General features: G+C 43.0%; 1 protein-coding gene across 1 annotated transcript in view; it reads left to right on the top strand.

The window, feature by feature from the left end:
• PLXNC1 (plexin C1) overlaps positions 1-12,991 on the top strand; it is a gene marked incomplete at its 5' end in the record, with an annotated part of 137,266 nt that overhangs the window by 55,165 nt on the left and 69,110 nt on the right. Inside the window, 4 exons of the mRNA XM_012735138.1 lie at positions 1,588-1,702; positions 7,365-7,512; positions 10,800-10,887; positions 12,864-12,966. Of these exons, the coding sequence (XP_012590592.1) occupies positions 1,588-1,702; positions 7,365-7,512; positions 10,800-10,887; positions 12,864-12,966 (454 nt within the window). The remainder of the gene's footprint in view (positions 1-1,587; positions 1,703-7,364; positions 7,513-10,799; positions 10,888-12,863; positions 12,967-12,991) is intronic.

The raw sequence follows: 12,991 nt of genomic DNA, 5'->3' as shown, positions 1-12,991 counted from the left end.
TTGGAGAAGGAACTGCCACCGTGTAGGGGAGTTCAGACGCATGTGCTCCTGGAAGCAGGGTTCCCCAAAATGTCAGACTATGAAAATATGCTGAAAGTATAGTGCTTGAGGATGATGTTTAACGAAACTCACTGGCTTCCTGCTCTATTTTTGTCATATTCAAATGAGCACAGTGGGGGCCTCAGTTTCTTGAGAATTAAAACAAGGGGAGATGAAATAAAACCCTTGTGAAGTCAAACATTGTTGGGGCCCCTCCACCCCTCATTCTGCTGGGGAACCTCTCAGGAACTCCCCACAGGTGAATGGAATTATTATTTGCTTGCTTTTCAATCGAATTCATGACTTTTCAGTTTCTTTTAAAATTTGGTCCCTGGCTCAACACCACCCCTTCATTTTCACCTGCAGGAGGCTGAGGGGCCAGAGACGGTTCGTTCTTTCCTTGGGGTTTTTTTTACGGAATGTGTGTGAGGTCCAGCACCACTTGTCTGTTTGGTGGCCCTTCGGGTACTATACAGGTTCCCAAGTTAGTGTGACCGGGATACCCAGCAAACAAGTGCTGTCCCCGCCAGCCTCTGATGACATTTGTCAGAGGGACAGCCCCTCAGCTGGCTGCTTGGGGTAGCGGCCCTGGAACATGTTTCCCCATCTCTTTTGATATAATTTAGTATCTCTCTAAATAAATGTTTCACAGCAGATGGTTATGGAAGGAATGTCTTATCAATTCTTGAAGACTCTGCCCTTGAAATATTTTTACTCACCACACTGAAAGCATACAATAGTAGCTTTCTTTTTCTCTTTGAAGAACAAAAAAGTTACACAATAGGTTGATATCCTGAGAATTTATCACAGAAGTCAGATTTATACACTATGTAAATCTTTCCTTGGCCTGTGCTTTGCTGTTTTTTTCCTAGATGGGAGAGCTTTAATTTTAGAATCCAGGAAGGGATGTGCTTGGGATGTGTTTAGCGGTGTCGTCTTGAGAGATGGCCCAGGAGTCTAAGTTCAACATGTTATCCACACTTGTTTTCCATTCCCCGATGTGGTGGGGGCGGGGGGAGGACAAACACTCTGTTGTTTTCCTGTTGCTTTTCGTGGCTTTAGCCTCATGTTCCTATTCTTGCTCAAATCAATAATTACTCTGCAAAACCTGGCCTTTTGTGCTAAAGCTTCATTTAAGGAGGTTTGGGCTAATGCGTCTGTGAGACTCCTGCTTGTTGCCCTCTCCCTCTCTCTCTCTCTCTCTCTCTCTCTCTCTCTCTCTCTCTCTCTCTCTCTCTCTCTCTCTCTCTCTCTTTTAAATAGGTGTACTTTTAAAAAAATAATAGTTTGTTTTTACATCATTTTGTGCCTTTTTCCAGCTCAGTTGTAATCCCCTTGGGCTTCCCATCACCACATCACCTGTGTGCCATCACCATAGTTCAGTGCATTTCCCTCCTTCCCATTTTTGATCCCATTCCCCACTCCACCCCATAAAATGTCTCTGGTATATAGTTGTTCATTATTATTATCTCCCCCCCCCAGTCCTTTATGCTCCTGCTATGAGTGAAACCATCTGGTATTTTTCTTTTTCTTTCTGGCTTTAAATAGCTGTACTTTTAAAGAAAACTGTCTACATTCCAAGATCTCAGACAATTGGCTGGATAGTTCATCTGGAGCTACGAGATGCCCTCAAATTCAGCTGATTCGAAGAAGCAGAGATAAGGTAAGAAGATCTTAATTCATGTCTCGTCTCCCTTTGCACTCCTGATGCTAACTTCCGTCTGTGTACCACGTATCTCATTACCCACTGAGGAAACTTAGCTACGAGCGCCCACTCATTGGTGAACTAAATGTTGAGCGCCCATCAGTTACTATACCCCCTGCAAGGTGCTGGGCATGGAACAGCCAGACAGAGACACATGGAGGGGGGGCCTGCCCTCCTGGGGTTCGCCATCTGTAGAGCTAGAGATGACTGTGTTTAGTTGAATTGAAAGAAAAGATAGACTTTAAGTAGAAACCCGTGTTGATTAATAAAAAGAGGAAAGGAAATTCAGACCCATAGTCACAGAATGATTTAAGTGTAGAGTTTGCTTTTCGTAATGTGTCCAAGCTCCCCCTGACAACTACGTGACTTCAAGTAGTGTTTAGTCCAGCGGATCAGTGACTAGCGAAGGTGGGAACCTCGGGAAGCCACTGGCTCTCTCAGGGGCAGGACTCCCACTGGCCTCCTGTCAGTCCTATCACGAGAAGGAAGGAAGCAGTGAGCATATGCAAATACTTTCTAACTTGTGATCAGCAGCCATGCCCTCTGGGAGAAAGGAAATCCTGCCTCTTGACTCTATAAGGGGACGTTGTCTTCAAATTACGGCTCATCTGTGATGAATTATTGGGCAGCGTCCCGATCCACGCCACCAGCAGAACTGTTCGTTGAGCTTGCTCAGTTTTACTTGAATGCCACATTAACAAAGAAATGGGCCATTTTCTCTTTCCCCTTACATTTTGCCATTTCAAATAGCAAGCATCATGCGATGTAAGATGATTTAACATTTAAGAAAGGAGACCGGGAGCATTTAATGAGTGATAAATAATGAAAGGATCAAACTTCCAAGTCATAACTGATCAGAATTCACAGTTATCTGGCTGTCGTTATTTTCTAGTGTCTTGGTGGGGAGGGGTTAGGGGTGGTGAGAAATAAAAAGATTTCAAGGACTTCATCCCAACCTCCACCACCCCTGAGTAAGAGTGAAGGAATTCTGTGAGAAAGACATGTGGACACCTGAGCATAGGTGTGTCCAGATTTTTATCTCTCTCAATCTGTAAAATATCTGCTGACTTTGGTGCGAGAGAGTAGTAGAAAATGTCATGACACTTGAATGCCTTCAGGATTCTGATAAGTCGTTAAGATTATGTCAGGTTTTTTATCACTTTGAAATGAGGGTAATACTTAGGCTAAATGTAGTGGGGAAAGAAAGCAACTGTTAACTAAAAAAGTACAACACACGTAGTTTGCTTTCCTGTCTTTAAACTCATTCATATAAATGAATCAACGTTTTTGTCTAGTCTGGAACATCACCAAAAATACTCACCACTCAAACAAGCACTAGTGTTCTCTTCCCCACCCTAACTCCCCGGTGGGTTATATAATCCCACCATTCTTCCCATAAGACCTCCTCACTCTCCAGCTCACCATCACTCCAAGTAAAGGAGGGAAGAATTTAAGCTTTTCTTTGAAACCAATGTTGGTATGATTATTTTAATCATGTTGCTAAGATGCCTGACTCCATCTCTTAGTTATATTTTATCAAAATATTTCCTATATTCATGGTCACAACAACTTATCTGAAAATCTCAGATCGGTATGTAATAATTTAACCTGACCCACAGAGATGGTAGTTTATGGTTTTTCTTAGTTCTTCCTATTAGATTGGATCAAGGACTTTTGGCTAACTGCCCATCATATGCCTAGAAACATACTCAAAAAGCATGGAATATAAAGTCTCAGTTCCCAGGAAGCTTTGTCTCTGTGCACAAAACAATTAGAAGACAGTATATCCTCATCCTCATTACGGAATAGGCATTAAAAAGAAATAGAGCAATTCCAATTGTCTTGGAGGGATTTCCATGAGGCTTTGGTGAATGAAAACAGCAGGATACAGAAGAGTATATATTACATGTTCTTACAGTAATCAAAAAAACCCCTAAATATGTTTATATGTATATGTCTCTATAAGATTGAATATTACAGAAAAATGTAAGAATTCATAATAGTTTGTGAACATTTTGAAATGACTGATATTTTAGGAGAGTAGAGGTAAATAAAGAAGAAAATTGGAATCAGTAGAGGTAAATAAAGAAAACAAAGCAAAAAGGATGAATGATAAGGTCCCATTTTGCAATATGTACAATTACATTTGTATACTTATAAAAAGATTTTAACATCTAGTAAGAATGGTTTATACTAAGAAAACCAGGAAAGACATAGCAGTAGCAGTGTTTCTCAAGAACGGCATGATTCCTAAAGAGCATATGAAAGCTCTTACAAGTCAGAATAAAAGCAAGGAATTTTACCACCTCTGATAAAATCAGAGTGTTTTTAGACAACATTTTCCAGTGCGGTAATAGAATAAACAGGAATCTCACTAGTTATTGGAAAAAGTAAGAAATACCACAATTTGCTAATCTTATGAAGTTGGATATCAGCAAAATTTAAATATATTTGCTTTTAAAACTGTTAATAAAGGTGAAATGCTAGTCAATAAATATTCAAATATCGATAACTACTGCAAGTTACAAATTATTAATGTCATGAGTAAGAGGTCCCAGTCATTAAAAACAAACAGAAATAGGCATAAACTTTGAGGCTATACCTGACATTTTAGTCATTTTTACTAAAAAAATACATGTTGAAGACAGCTATGAAAAGTAGTAATCTTGGCTATGCAGTAACTTGTCTTAAGCAATTTTTTAAATAATATAATAGTTTACTTTTATATCATTTTGTGCATTTTTCCACCTCAGTTGTAATCCCCGCAGACTTCCCATCACCAAATCACCCATGTGCCATCACCATAGTCCAGTGCACTCCCCTCCCCCCATTTTTGATCCCATTCCCCACTCCACCCCACTAAATGTCTCTGGTATATAGTTGTTCATTATTGCTATTATTTTCTTGCCTGGCCCTTTATGCTCCTGGTATGAGTGAAACCATCCAGTATTTTTCCTTTTCTTTCTGGCTTATTTCACTAAGCATGATCCCTTCCAGCTGCATCCATGTTGCTGCAAAAGTCATGTGTTTAACTTTTTTGATCACTGAGTAATATTCCAGTGTGTATATGTACCACATATTTTTTTTTAAAAAAAGATTTATTTATTTGTGCATACAGAACTGGGATACAGGCCAGAGGCTAAGGGGCAGCGAGAGGCTTCACCAGAGACAGAGCGGGGAACAGAACAGGCAGATCGACGAAGTACACTGCTGAGGGGAGCAGCGGGTGGGTCAGGAGAGGTCTGCCACACCATGTGGTCACCTCTGGGGCAGGCAGGAATTGAACTCATGCAGAAGTGGCTTTAGATTCTCAGTGCTGTGCTTTAAGCCGCTGCGCCACCAGGGAGGGCCATACCACATATTTTTAATCCAGTCCTCTACTTTTGGCATTTGGGTTGATTACATGTATTTCCAGTTGGAAATAAAGCAGCAGTAAGCATGGAGGTGCAGGTGTCTTTTTGAATCCGTGTTTTTGTGTCTTTGGGGTAGAACAATTCTTTTTTATGGCAGTTTGGTAGTGAGGCACTAGGGCAATGGCCTGTTGAGGCTGTTTCTAACTCATAATAGGGAAAGCATATCAATTAAAAACAAGCATCAATAATAAAAGCCAAGGAGTTTCTTGGAAGAGATGAAAATTAACTTGAATATGTTGAGATAGCACAATGACAATTTTAATAGACTATGTCTTAAAATGAATATAAGATTAATCCTGACAATAGGAACTGATCAAGGATATCCAATACGTACTTTGAAAAAAATTAGCACTCCTATTTTCTTCATGCTATAAGTATACAGAAAGATGAAGAATTTAAAATAGATGGTGAAAATAGGATCTTAAGCGTTCTGATATGTTTGTTATGATGTTTGAGTAGTGAAAATAAATTTAAGACCTGTATATAGGGTCATACATGATTTGCTCATGTGCTAAGATGTGTGGGTGAAAGAAAGTAACATGAGTGAGAGCTCATCCACTTACTGAAATAAGTTAGCAAGTGGACTGGGCTTTGTTTCTGTGCCCAAGACCCAGGAGGTGGCCGGACTTCAGTCTAGTTGAAGTTGAGGCTGCAAGTATTGTCGTCTTCTCCAAGAAACAGAACCTTTCGAAAATGGAAAGATGGGGTGTCCCACTAGAGTGGATTTAACAAGCTTGCTAGAGAATGAGAAATAGGAGTTTTAGCTGGCCAGGAAGGAAGTCTAGGTGGAGGTCAGAGTACAGTAGAAGACAGAATGTCCTAGGTGGTCTGGGACAATAACAGCATTATTGATGCCTCCACTCCCCTGCTCCCAGCCTCCTTCTATTCAGCCCACTGCCCACCCAGATCCCACTGATGGGCACGGCCATATTAATTGTTCTAATTTTCCTTTTCAACAAGGGACCTGACTGCCTCATTCCTTTAACTAATTCATTGGCAGAGAGTTTCTTTAGGAAAAACGGAAAGGTTTTCTTTTTATGTCCTCTGTGTATACATGCACACACCCACACAGAACAGTCCTTTCACCTGGTCATATGTTTAATAACAAACAAAAAGCACATTGATTTTAGAAGCAGATTTTACAAGCCACTCTTTCATTCTAATAACATTTGTAAAGAGAAATTAAGTCACAGCAAATATATCTTCCTGGGAAATTAAGGTATACCCCCTTAAATAAGCCCTGGATCAAAGAGAAACAAATGCCCCCCCCCCCAAAAAAGAAATTGGGTTTGGATAGCAATACTTACTATCATAAGGATAAATTCTTAAATTAATGTACTTATCTAGTATCAGCCCTGTCATATGCACAATCTTCTCGCCCCCTTGGGATAAAAAGATCTTAAAGTTCATATGAAAGAGTGGTGTCTAGAAAATATTACAAAAATAATAAATAAGAAATTTGCCTTTTCAGATATTAAATGTATTTAAAGTCACACTAGTAAAAACTTGATGACATTGGAATAGAAGTAAATCAATAGATAATTGAAACAAAGCAGAATTCAGAAATAGTGTCAAGATCTGTGTTAAACCAGTGTATGTCAAAAGTGGTATTTCAGTTCATTGGGAAAGGGAGTGTTTATTTTTAGTAAATGGTTATGACATAACTGATTAATTATCTGGATAAAAATAGAGTTGGACCCTTATCTCACCCTCTGTAAAATTAAATTCCAGATGAATTAAAGATAGAAATTTTGAAAAATCAAACCAGGGTGGTGGACAATTTTATATGTGTCTATAAGCTACAGTTTATAACCATGACAAGAGACCCTCTATTTGATTAAAAAAATAAAATAAAGAAAACACATCATGTGGAATAAAAGATACCATACACAAAAGTTGCCAGACAAACAGTAGATTAGGAGAAAATATGTGTCAGAAATATAACAGATAAGGATTAATATCTGCACTGCACAGAGAGCTCTTAAGAATTGATAAGAGAAATACAAAGCAGAAAAATCGTCTGAGAATATGAATACATGATTCATGAAAGAACACATCAAGTAGCCAATAGAACGTCTCTTTCTTGACATCAGCACTCTGAGAAATTCTCTTTCCATGGCCGGTCAAAGGGTGAGTTAATACTCGAGGAATGGCTTGGAATGATGCAGGCACAGTAACTTGGTTCCTGAATCTTCTTCCCCATGCAGACTTTGGTGAGCGTGGTGGGGAGCTTCTCTTCACGCCGCTCGGAGTGTGTGCTGATTAACAACGACACGGGTAGGGACCTCTGCAGTAGGAGAGAGATTTCAAATGGGACCTGCACCTGCAGCATCCCGACCAGCGCAATCCAGAGAGGTAAGTGGGCTCATCTCTGTGTTCTTGTGCAAAAGGAAGGAGGACAAGAGAACCTCGTATTCACATTACCCAGGATGCCCAGAATCTGAGCAGCCCTGCCCTATACACTCACTGTCTCCCTGCCCTCTGCTTCCCACTCTTCTTGGTCCTGCTTAACCTCTGCTGCCTCTCATCCCGCGCAGAACCTCCCTGTCACATGGGACTAGACAGAGAGGGGGGCAGGGTAAGTTGAAAAGGACAAGGAAACCCAAATGTTTCAGATAACAAAAGATCTGGAAGGCTTTTGGTGAGACAAGAAACTAGAACAGCTAGCCAGCTTTCTGTCTTTGCAAGTCCATGGGCTCATTCCCATAGGAAATATTTATTGAACATCTATTATGTGCCAGCATTGTGCTGAGCACTGGGGATCCAATGGGCTCCTTAAAAAAAAAAAAAAAATAGACCTGGTGGCATTTATGAGCCTTTTGGGCGGACCCATAAAGAACTCATTGCAATGTGGGGGACATGGCGTGCACCAGGCAGCTCATGAATGGGGCATCTCATGGTCTTGGGGAGGTGATGGGGGGACAAAGAATGCTTCCTAGGGGAGGAGAAGGGTTCAGCCAAAGAAGAGGAGGAGCATTCCATGTAGAGACCAACAAGTGTGACCACCAGAAGGCAAGAAAGAACTTTGAAGAGTCCAGAGGTGTTAAGTGGTTAAGGTGAGTGGAGCTGGTACAGTGGAGAGCAGCAATATCAGATGGAGACCGAGGGAGCTGCGCAGTAGCCACTGAGAGTCAGTGCGTATTTGCTGAATGGTCACATGGAGAATGGACTGGAGGGGGAAAAGATGGCTCTGGACTCTCAGAGAGGAGAGCTGGGGCAGCGGTAGGTGGAATAGGGAGACGTGGATGGATTCCAGCGGGGTTGGAAGTTCCACAGCACACACCGAGGACTCACGGAACCTTTGGGGGGAGAAAGACAAGAATCAGAATGAATGTTGCAGGCCGCCTAGAGGGCGTGAGGATCATCAGGGAACTGAGTTTTGTGGCAAGAGCTGGTTTTACTCCGTCAATCCTTGGTCTCTCCTAAGAGAATATAATGCATCGCAGGCCAGGCCCTGAGCTTAAAAAATGCCTCTACGCCACTGGGCTCATGTGACAGTTTGAGTCTGAATTGCTTGGGAAATTATTTCCATTTTCCACTTTACTTTGTGCACATGAGGCAGCCTTGGTGAGATGCCCCTAGTTAATGTTGGTCATTTGCATGCAGATCTTGCTCACCTATAAAACATGCTTCTGAAGTATTTGAGATCGCCTTGTAAAAGCTAGTTGTCTCATTTCAGAGCTTCCGTCAATTGCACCCAAACCTTTGCCTGCCCTGTTCTGAATGTCTCACACCCTCAGAGCAGACACACGCTCTTTGCAACCTCTTGCATCCAGCCAGCCACTGCCATTGCCAAACCTCTGCCTGTGACCTAAGTAACATTTCCTTCACCAGATCCTGTTGCCCCTTCTCTGCCCTCACCATCCTGTTCATTCAGCACCCTGTCACCCCCACAGGCACCCCAGTCTGGAGACCCAGGTACTGCCTGGAACTCAAAGCACTCATTTGCTCCCTTGTCTGGGCTCTCACTTTCTCACCCAAATTATTTTCTCTCTCTCAGAGTAACTGTAAATCCAGAGCAGAGGCCACATTGAGTCACTTCTTGTGATTCAAGTCGTTCCCATTTGTGTCTCGTGCAGGGTTGATCCTGAGGAAAGTGCCACTTCTGCTGGTTTTCACCACTGGACATTAGTAGATTCCATTGATGTGTATGTTTCACGGAGAGTCGCTTCCTCTTCCTCCGTTCATTCTACAGCTTTGTGTCGAGAGTCTGTTCAAATGCTCCGACTGCGACATCAGGCCAGGCTCCTTGTCTTTGGGACAGAGAGTTTGACTTCACACATCGCCACTGTACCAGAGCAAGATTTTTATGTCACCTCTTAACTTTCGGAATGAATTTTATTGCCGTAAAGAGGCACCTTACAGCAACGCTTATCAGAATTTTAGAATCACACACTAGTAAACATTTAGTAAAAAAAAATGAGGGCCAGTAACAATTAGGCCAACTCGTGGCTATGTCAAGACTTTCATATCTACTACATCCATTAATTCTTTTTTAAAGATTTATTTATTTGCTCATACAGAACTGGAGTACAGGCCAGAGGGTAGGGGAGGTGAGAGGCTTCACCAGAGACAGAGTGGGAAGCAGAACAGGCAGATTGACGAAGTACACTGCTGAGGGGAGCAGCGGGCGGGACAGGAGAGGTCTGCCGCACCATGTGGGTCACATCTGGGATGGGGATTGAAGTCGCATGAAGCGGCTGCGGCTTGCTTGCAGGCTGCACTTTAACCCGCTGTACCACCAGGGAGGGCCTGCCCATTCATTCTTAACAGGAAGAAGACCCTAACACCAAAATGGGTGGCAGTGTAGCATCAATCCCTGGTCACAGGAGGGATACAAGGGCCCATAAACACCGCCCTTCTGTAGGGAGCACAGCAAAGCAGTGTCCCAGACCTGCTCCCTGCCTGCCAGGTCCCATCTGAAATCTTCACTAGTTTTGCAAGTGATTCTGGGTTTGGGAATCACCTTGCTAAGAGTATATACTAAAGAGACAAGACAAGTGCTACATTTCTCTTTTGCTTGTTGTAGCACAATTTGTATCTTTCTCATTTTATTCTTTTGGGGTTTTCTAACCAAGGGGGAGGTTTTCAAAAAACCAATGAGGAAAACTTCATCACTAATCTGACCACTGTGGCTTTGCAGGAAGACCACGGGAGTCCCTACCTGGCAGTACACTTTAGAATTAAGGAAATATGTGTGGTACAGATTTGTGTGTGTGTGTGTGTGTTTCTGACGGTGCAGGATTTCCTTTTGAACATTCTGGTTATGTTCTAGGCACGTCTTGCCCAGTGACTTATTTTATTCATATGCTGTGGCCAATTACAAGCTGAGATAGTGATCCCGGCGAGAGTAGAAGATGTAAATGGGCTGTAAAGTGGCTTTTTCCTAGCGATTATCCACGGGAAACTTGGAACTCGAGGTGGGCCTGGTCTGTTTGGAGGTTGTGCTGTGCACTTTGGCTGCCTGATGCAAATGGCCCACGGGAAGGAGTCACATACTGACTGGACTGTTAGTGAACAGCTGGCACACCCCCACACTCTATGCAGAAGAGGCAAAAATATTGATTTTTTTGCATTTATAGCTTTGCTTGACTGTGGTGGAACTCCACCATAAATGACTTTTTCCCCCTTCTCTGCTCCAGATGTTTTAGTTGTCAACGCGAACTTCTCCTTCGATACTTGGCATTTATCAAAAACATTCAACTTTACCAGCTGCTCATCATTAAGAGAGTAAGATTTTTATTTGAAATTTAAATGTTCTCTCATACGTTTTATTTATTTCTTATGTCCCCCAATTTTCTGAAGAACTCTTTGGTGAAGGAGAACTTTCCAAAGCATCTTTTGCAGCGTGGCTTAAGGGGAGATCAGAGGGCCACTGAGCTAAAAGCTCAGCTCACTCACTCAAGCCCTAATTAGTAAGGGGAAGCAGCTAAGGCACAGACCTGGGGTGTTTTAGGGTTCCCAACAATGGGAACATCCATTCCCCAAGACCAGAGGCTACTCGTGTCTCCCCTGAGGAGAATGACTTTAGGAATTTGGCTCTCAAAGGGTATGTTTGTGAGATACTGGCAACTCCATCACCAAGGAGAAGGCTGGGATGAAGCTGCATGAAAAGACACTCAAATTCTGCCCCTTTGTGCCACTTTTGGCCTGTTTGAACACTCCATTCCCCTGAGTTAAGGCCACACCTCACTCTTTGCGTCTAAAGAAGGAACAGGAAATAGTTGCCCACTTGACTGCTTTTCCAACTGGAAGAAGGAATAGAGTTTCCAGGAAACCGTGGGATGCTGGATTAGTGAGTCTTTATTCTTTCAATGGTGAGTTTGATGGGGGGACAGCAAATGGGTTTCTTTGGGCCCCAACTGTGGGTTCTACTGGGGAAAATAAATTCACACTCACAGCTGAGGTGAGGGACCCCTCTACAATGGTTGGAACTAGTAGCCCTGAACCCCAGCTTTTTTGGTTGGAACTGGTAGCCCTGAACCCCAGCTTTTTTGGTTGGAACTGGTAGCCCTGAACCCCAGCTTTTTTGCTGCAGCACTTAGGAAGAGAGGGTCTTCAGGCATTTCTGATAAACACCATGAAATCAGGACAGGAAAAAAAAAAACATGTTACAGAGAAAGACACAGAAATTCATAAAAATAGGAAAAAGGAAGAGAATTGTGTAGAATTATGTAGCTCAACGAGGTTCAGACGTACAGCAGCGTCCCAGCCCCCATTGTGAAAGGCCAAGGAGAGGAAGTGACTTGCCCCAGGCCCGCAACTAGGAAATTAAGAGCCAGACCTGAGACCCGCAGCTCCCAGAGGGTGAGTGCCCTTTCCAGAGGGTGAGTGCCCTTTCCAGAGGGTTAGTGCCCTTTCCGTGGGTCCTGCTTCCTTAGCAAAGCACTTAGTATAGTAATCACACCTGGGGGCTATTGATGGCCATGCAAATCTCAGAGCTGAGTCTAGCACCAGGAAGGGGCCAGAGAAATATTTCACTTCCTCTCTGGGAAAGTGCAGTTCCCTTGGGTCAGAATACCGGCACGTGTACAGCATTTCTCGAGAACCTTGTAAATTATGAACGGTGCCCCTTCCCCTGCGTGAGTTAGTTCCTCTCTTGCTGTTTGTTGCAGGATGGGGGCTCCCGGACACACCCTCAACCGTTTTTTTCCACTTCCTACTTTTAGCATCTCTTCTTTAATTCCTAATAAGTGCTTTTCAAGTTCTCCACTGTTATCCATGCGTGAAAACAGGTGCACAGACAGCATTTGATTAGTAGACACAGTTCATCCTTTATTGGGTTAAAAAACAAACACCAGCACCCACTTCCCTCCTCTTGCCAGGTAACACTGTCGGTCTGGAATCTTCCAGGTAGTTACTGCTCCAGTGATTCGGGAGTCAGTCTCCAGAGGGAAACTTCCTGAACATAGAGGAATAGCAGAACTGAGTTCCTTTTATTTATCAAGGCAGCAGGTGACCCCAGCTCAGGTTTCCCTGGCAGCTCCCTGCAGGTGTGTCTGTGGTCCTAGGGCCCCAGGTCTGCCTAGGGCAAGGCACACACCCCTGCACCCCCAAAACTGCCTTTCATCATCTTATTCATCACAGTCTGTCCAGGGGGTGTTTTCTTCTTTTAAATGCTTGCACACCTCATCCCAGAGGGAAGTTCAAGGCTATGAGCATTTTCCTAAAAATGTAGGAATTAAGTCGATTTTCCATGTTGCCAGATGCCCAGTCTGTATTGGAACTGGCTGTGCTTGGTGTAAAATTGCCAGGAAGTGTATCCACCCCTTCACACATTGTGACCCTTCCGATTACAAGAACCACCAGGTAAAGTGACATTTTTGGTGTTACA

The sequence above is a fragment of the Condylura cristata genome, unplaced genomic scaffold (genome assembly GCF_000260355.1).
Source record: "Condylura cristata isolate star-nosed mole 26May11 unplaced genomic scaffold, ConCri1.0 scaffold00004, whole genome shotgun sequence".
Lineage (NCBI taxonomy): Eukaryota > Metazoa > Chordata > Mammalia > Eulipotyphla > Talpidae > Condylura > Condylura cristata.
The sequence above is the reverse complement of the archived record's forward strand: the minus strand, read 5'-3'. Positions and strand labels throughout refer to the sequence as shown.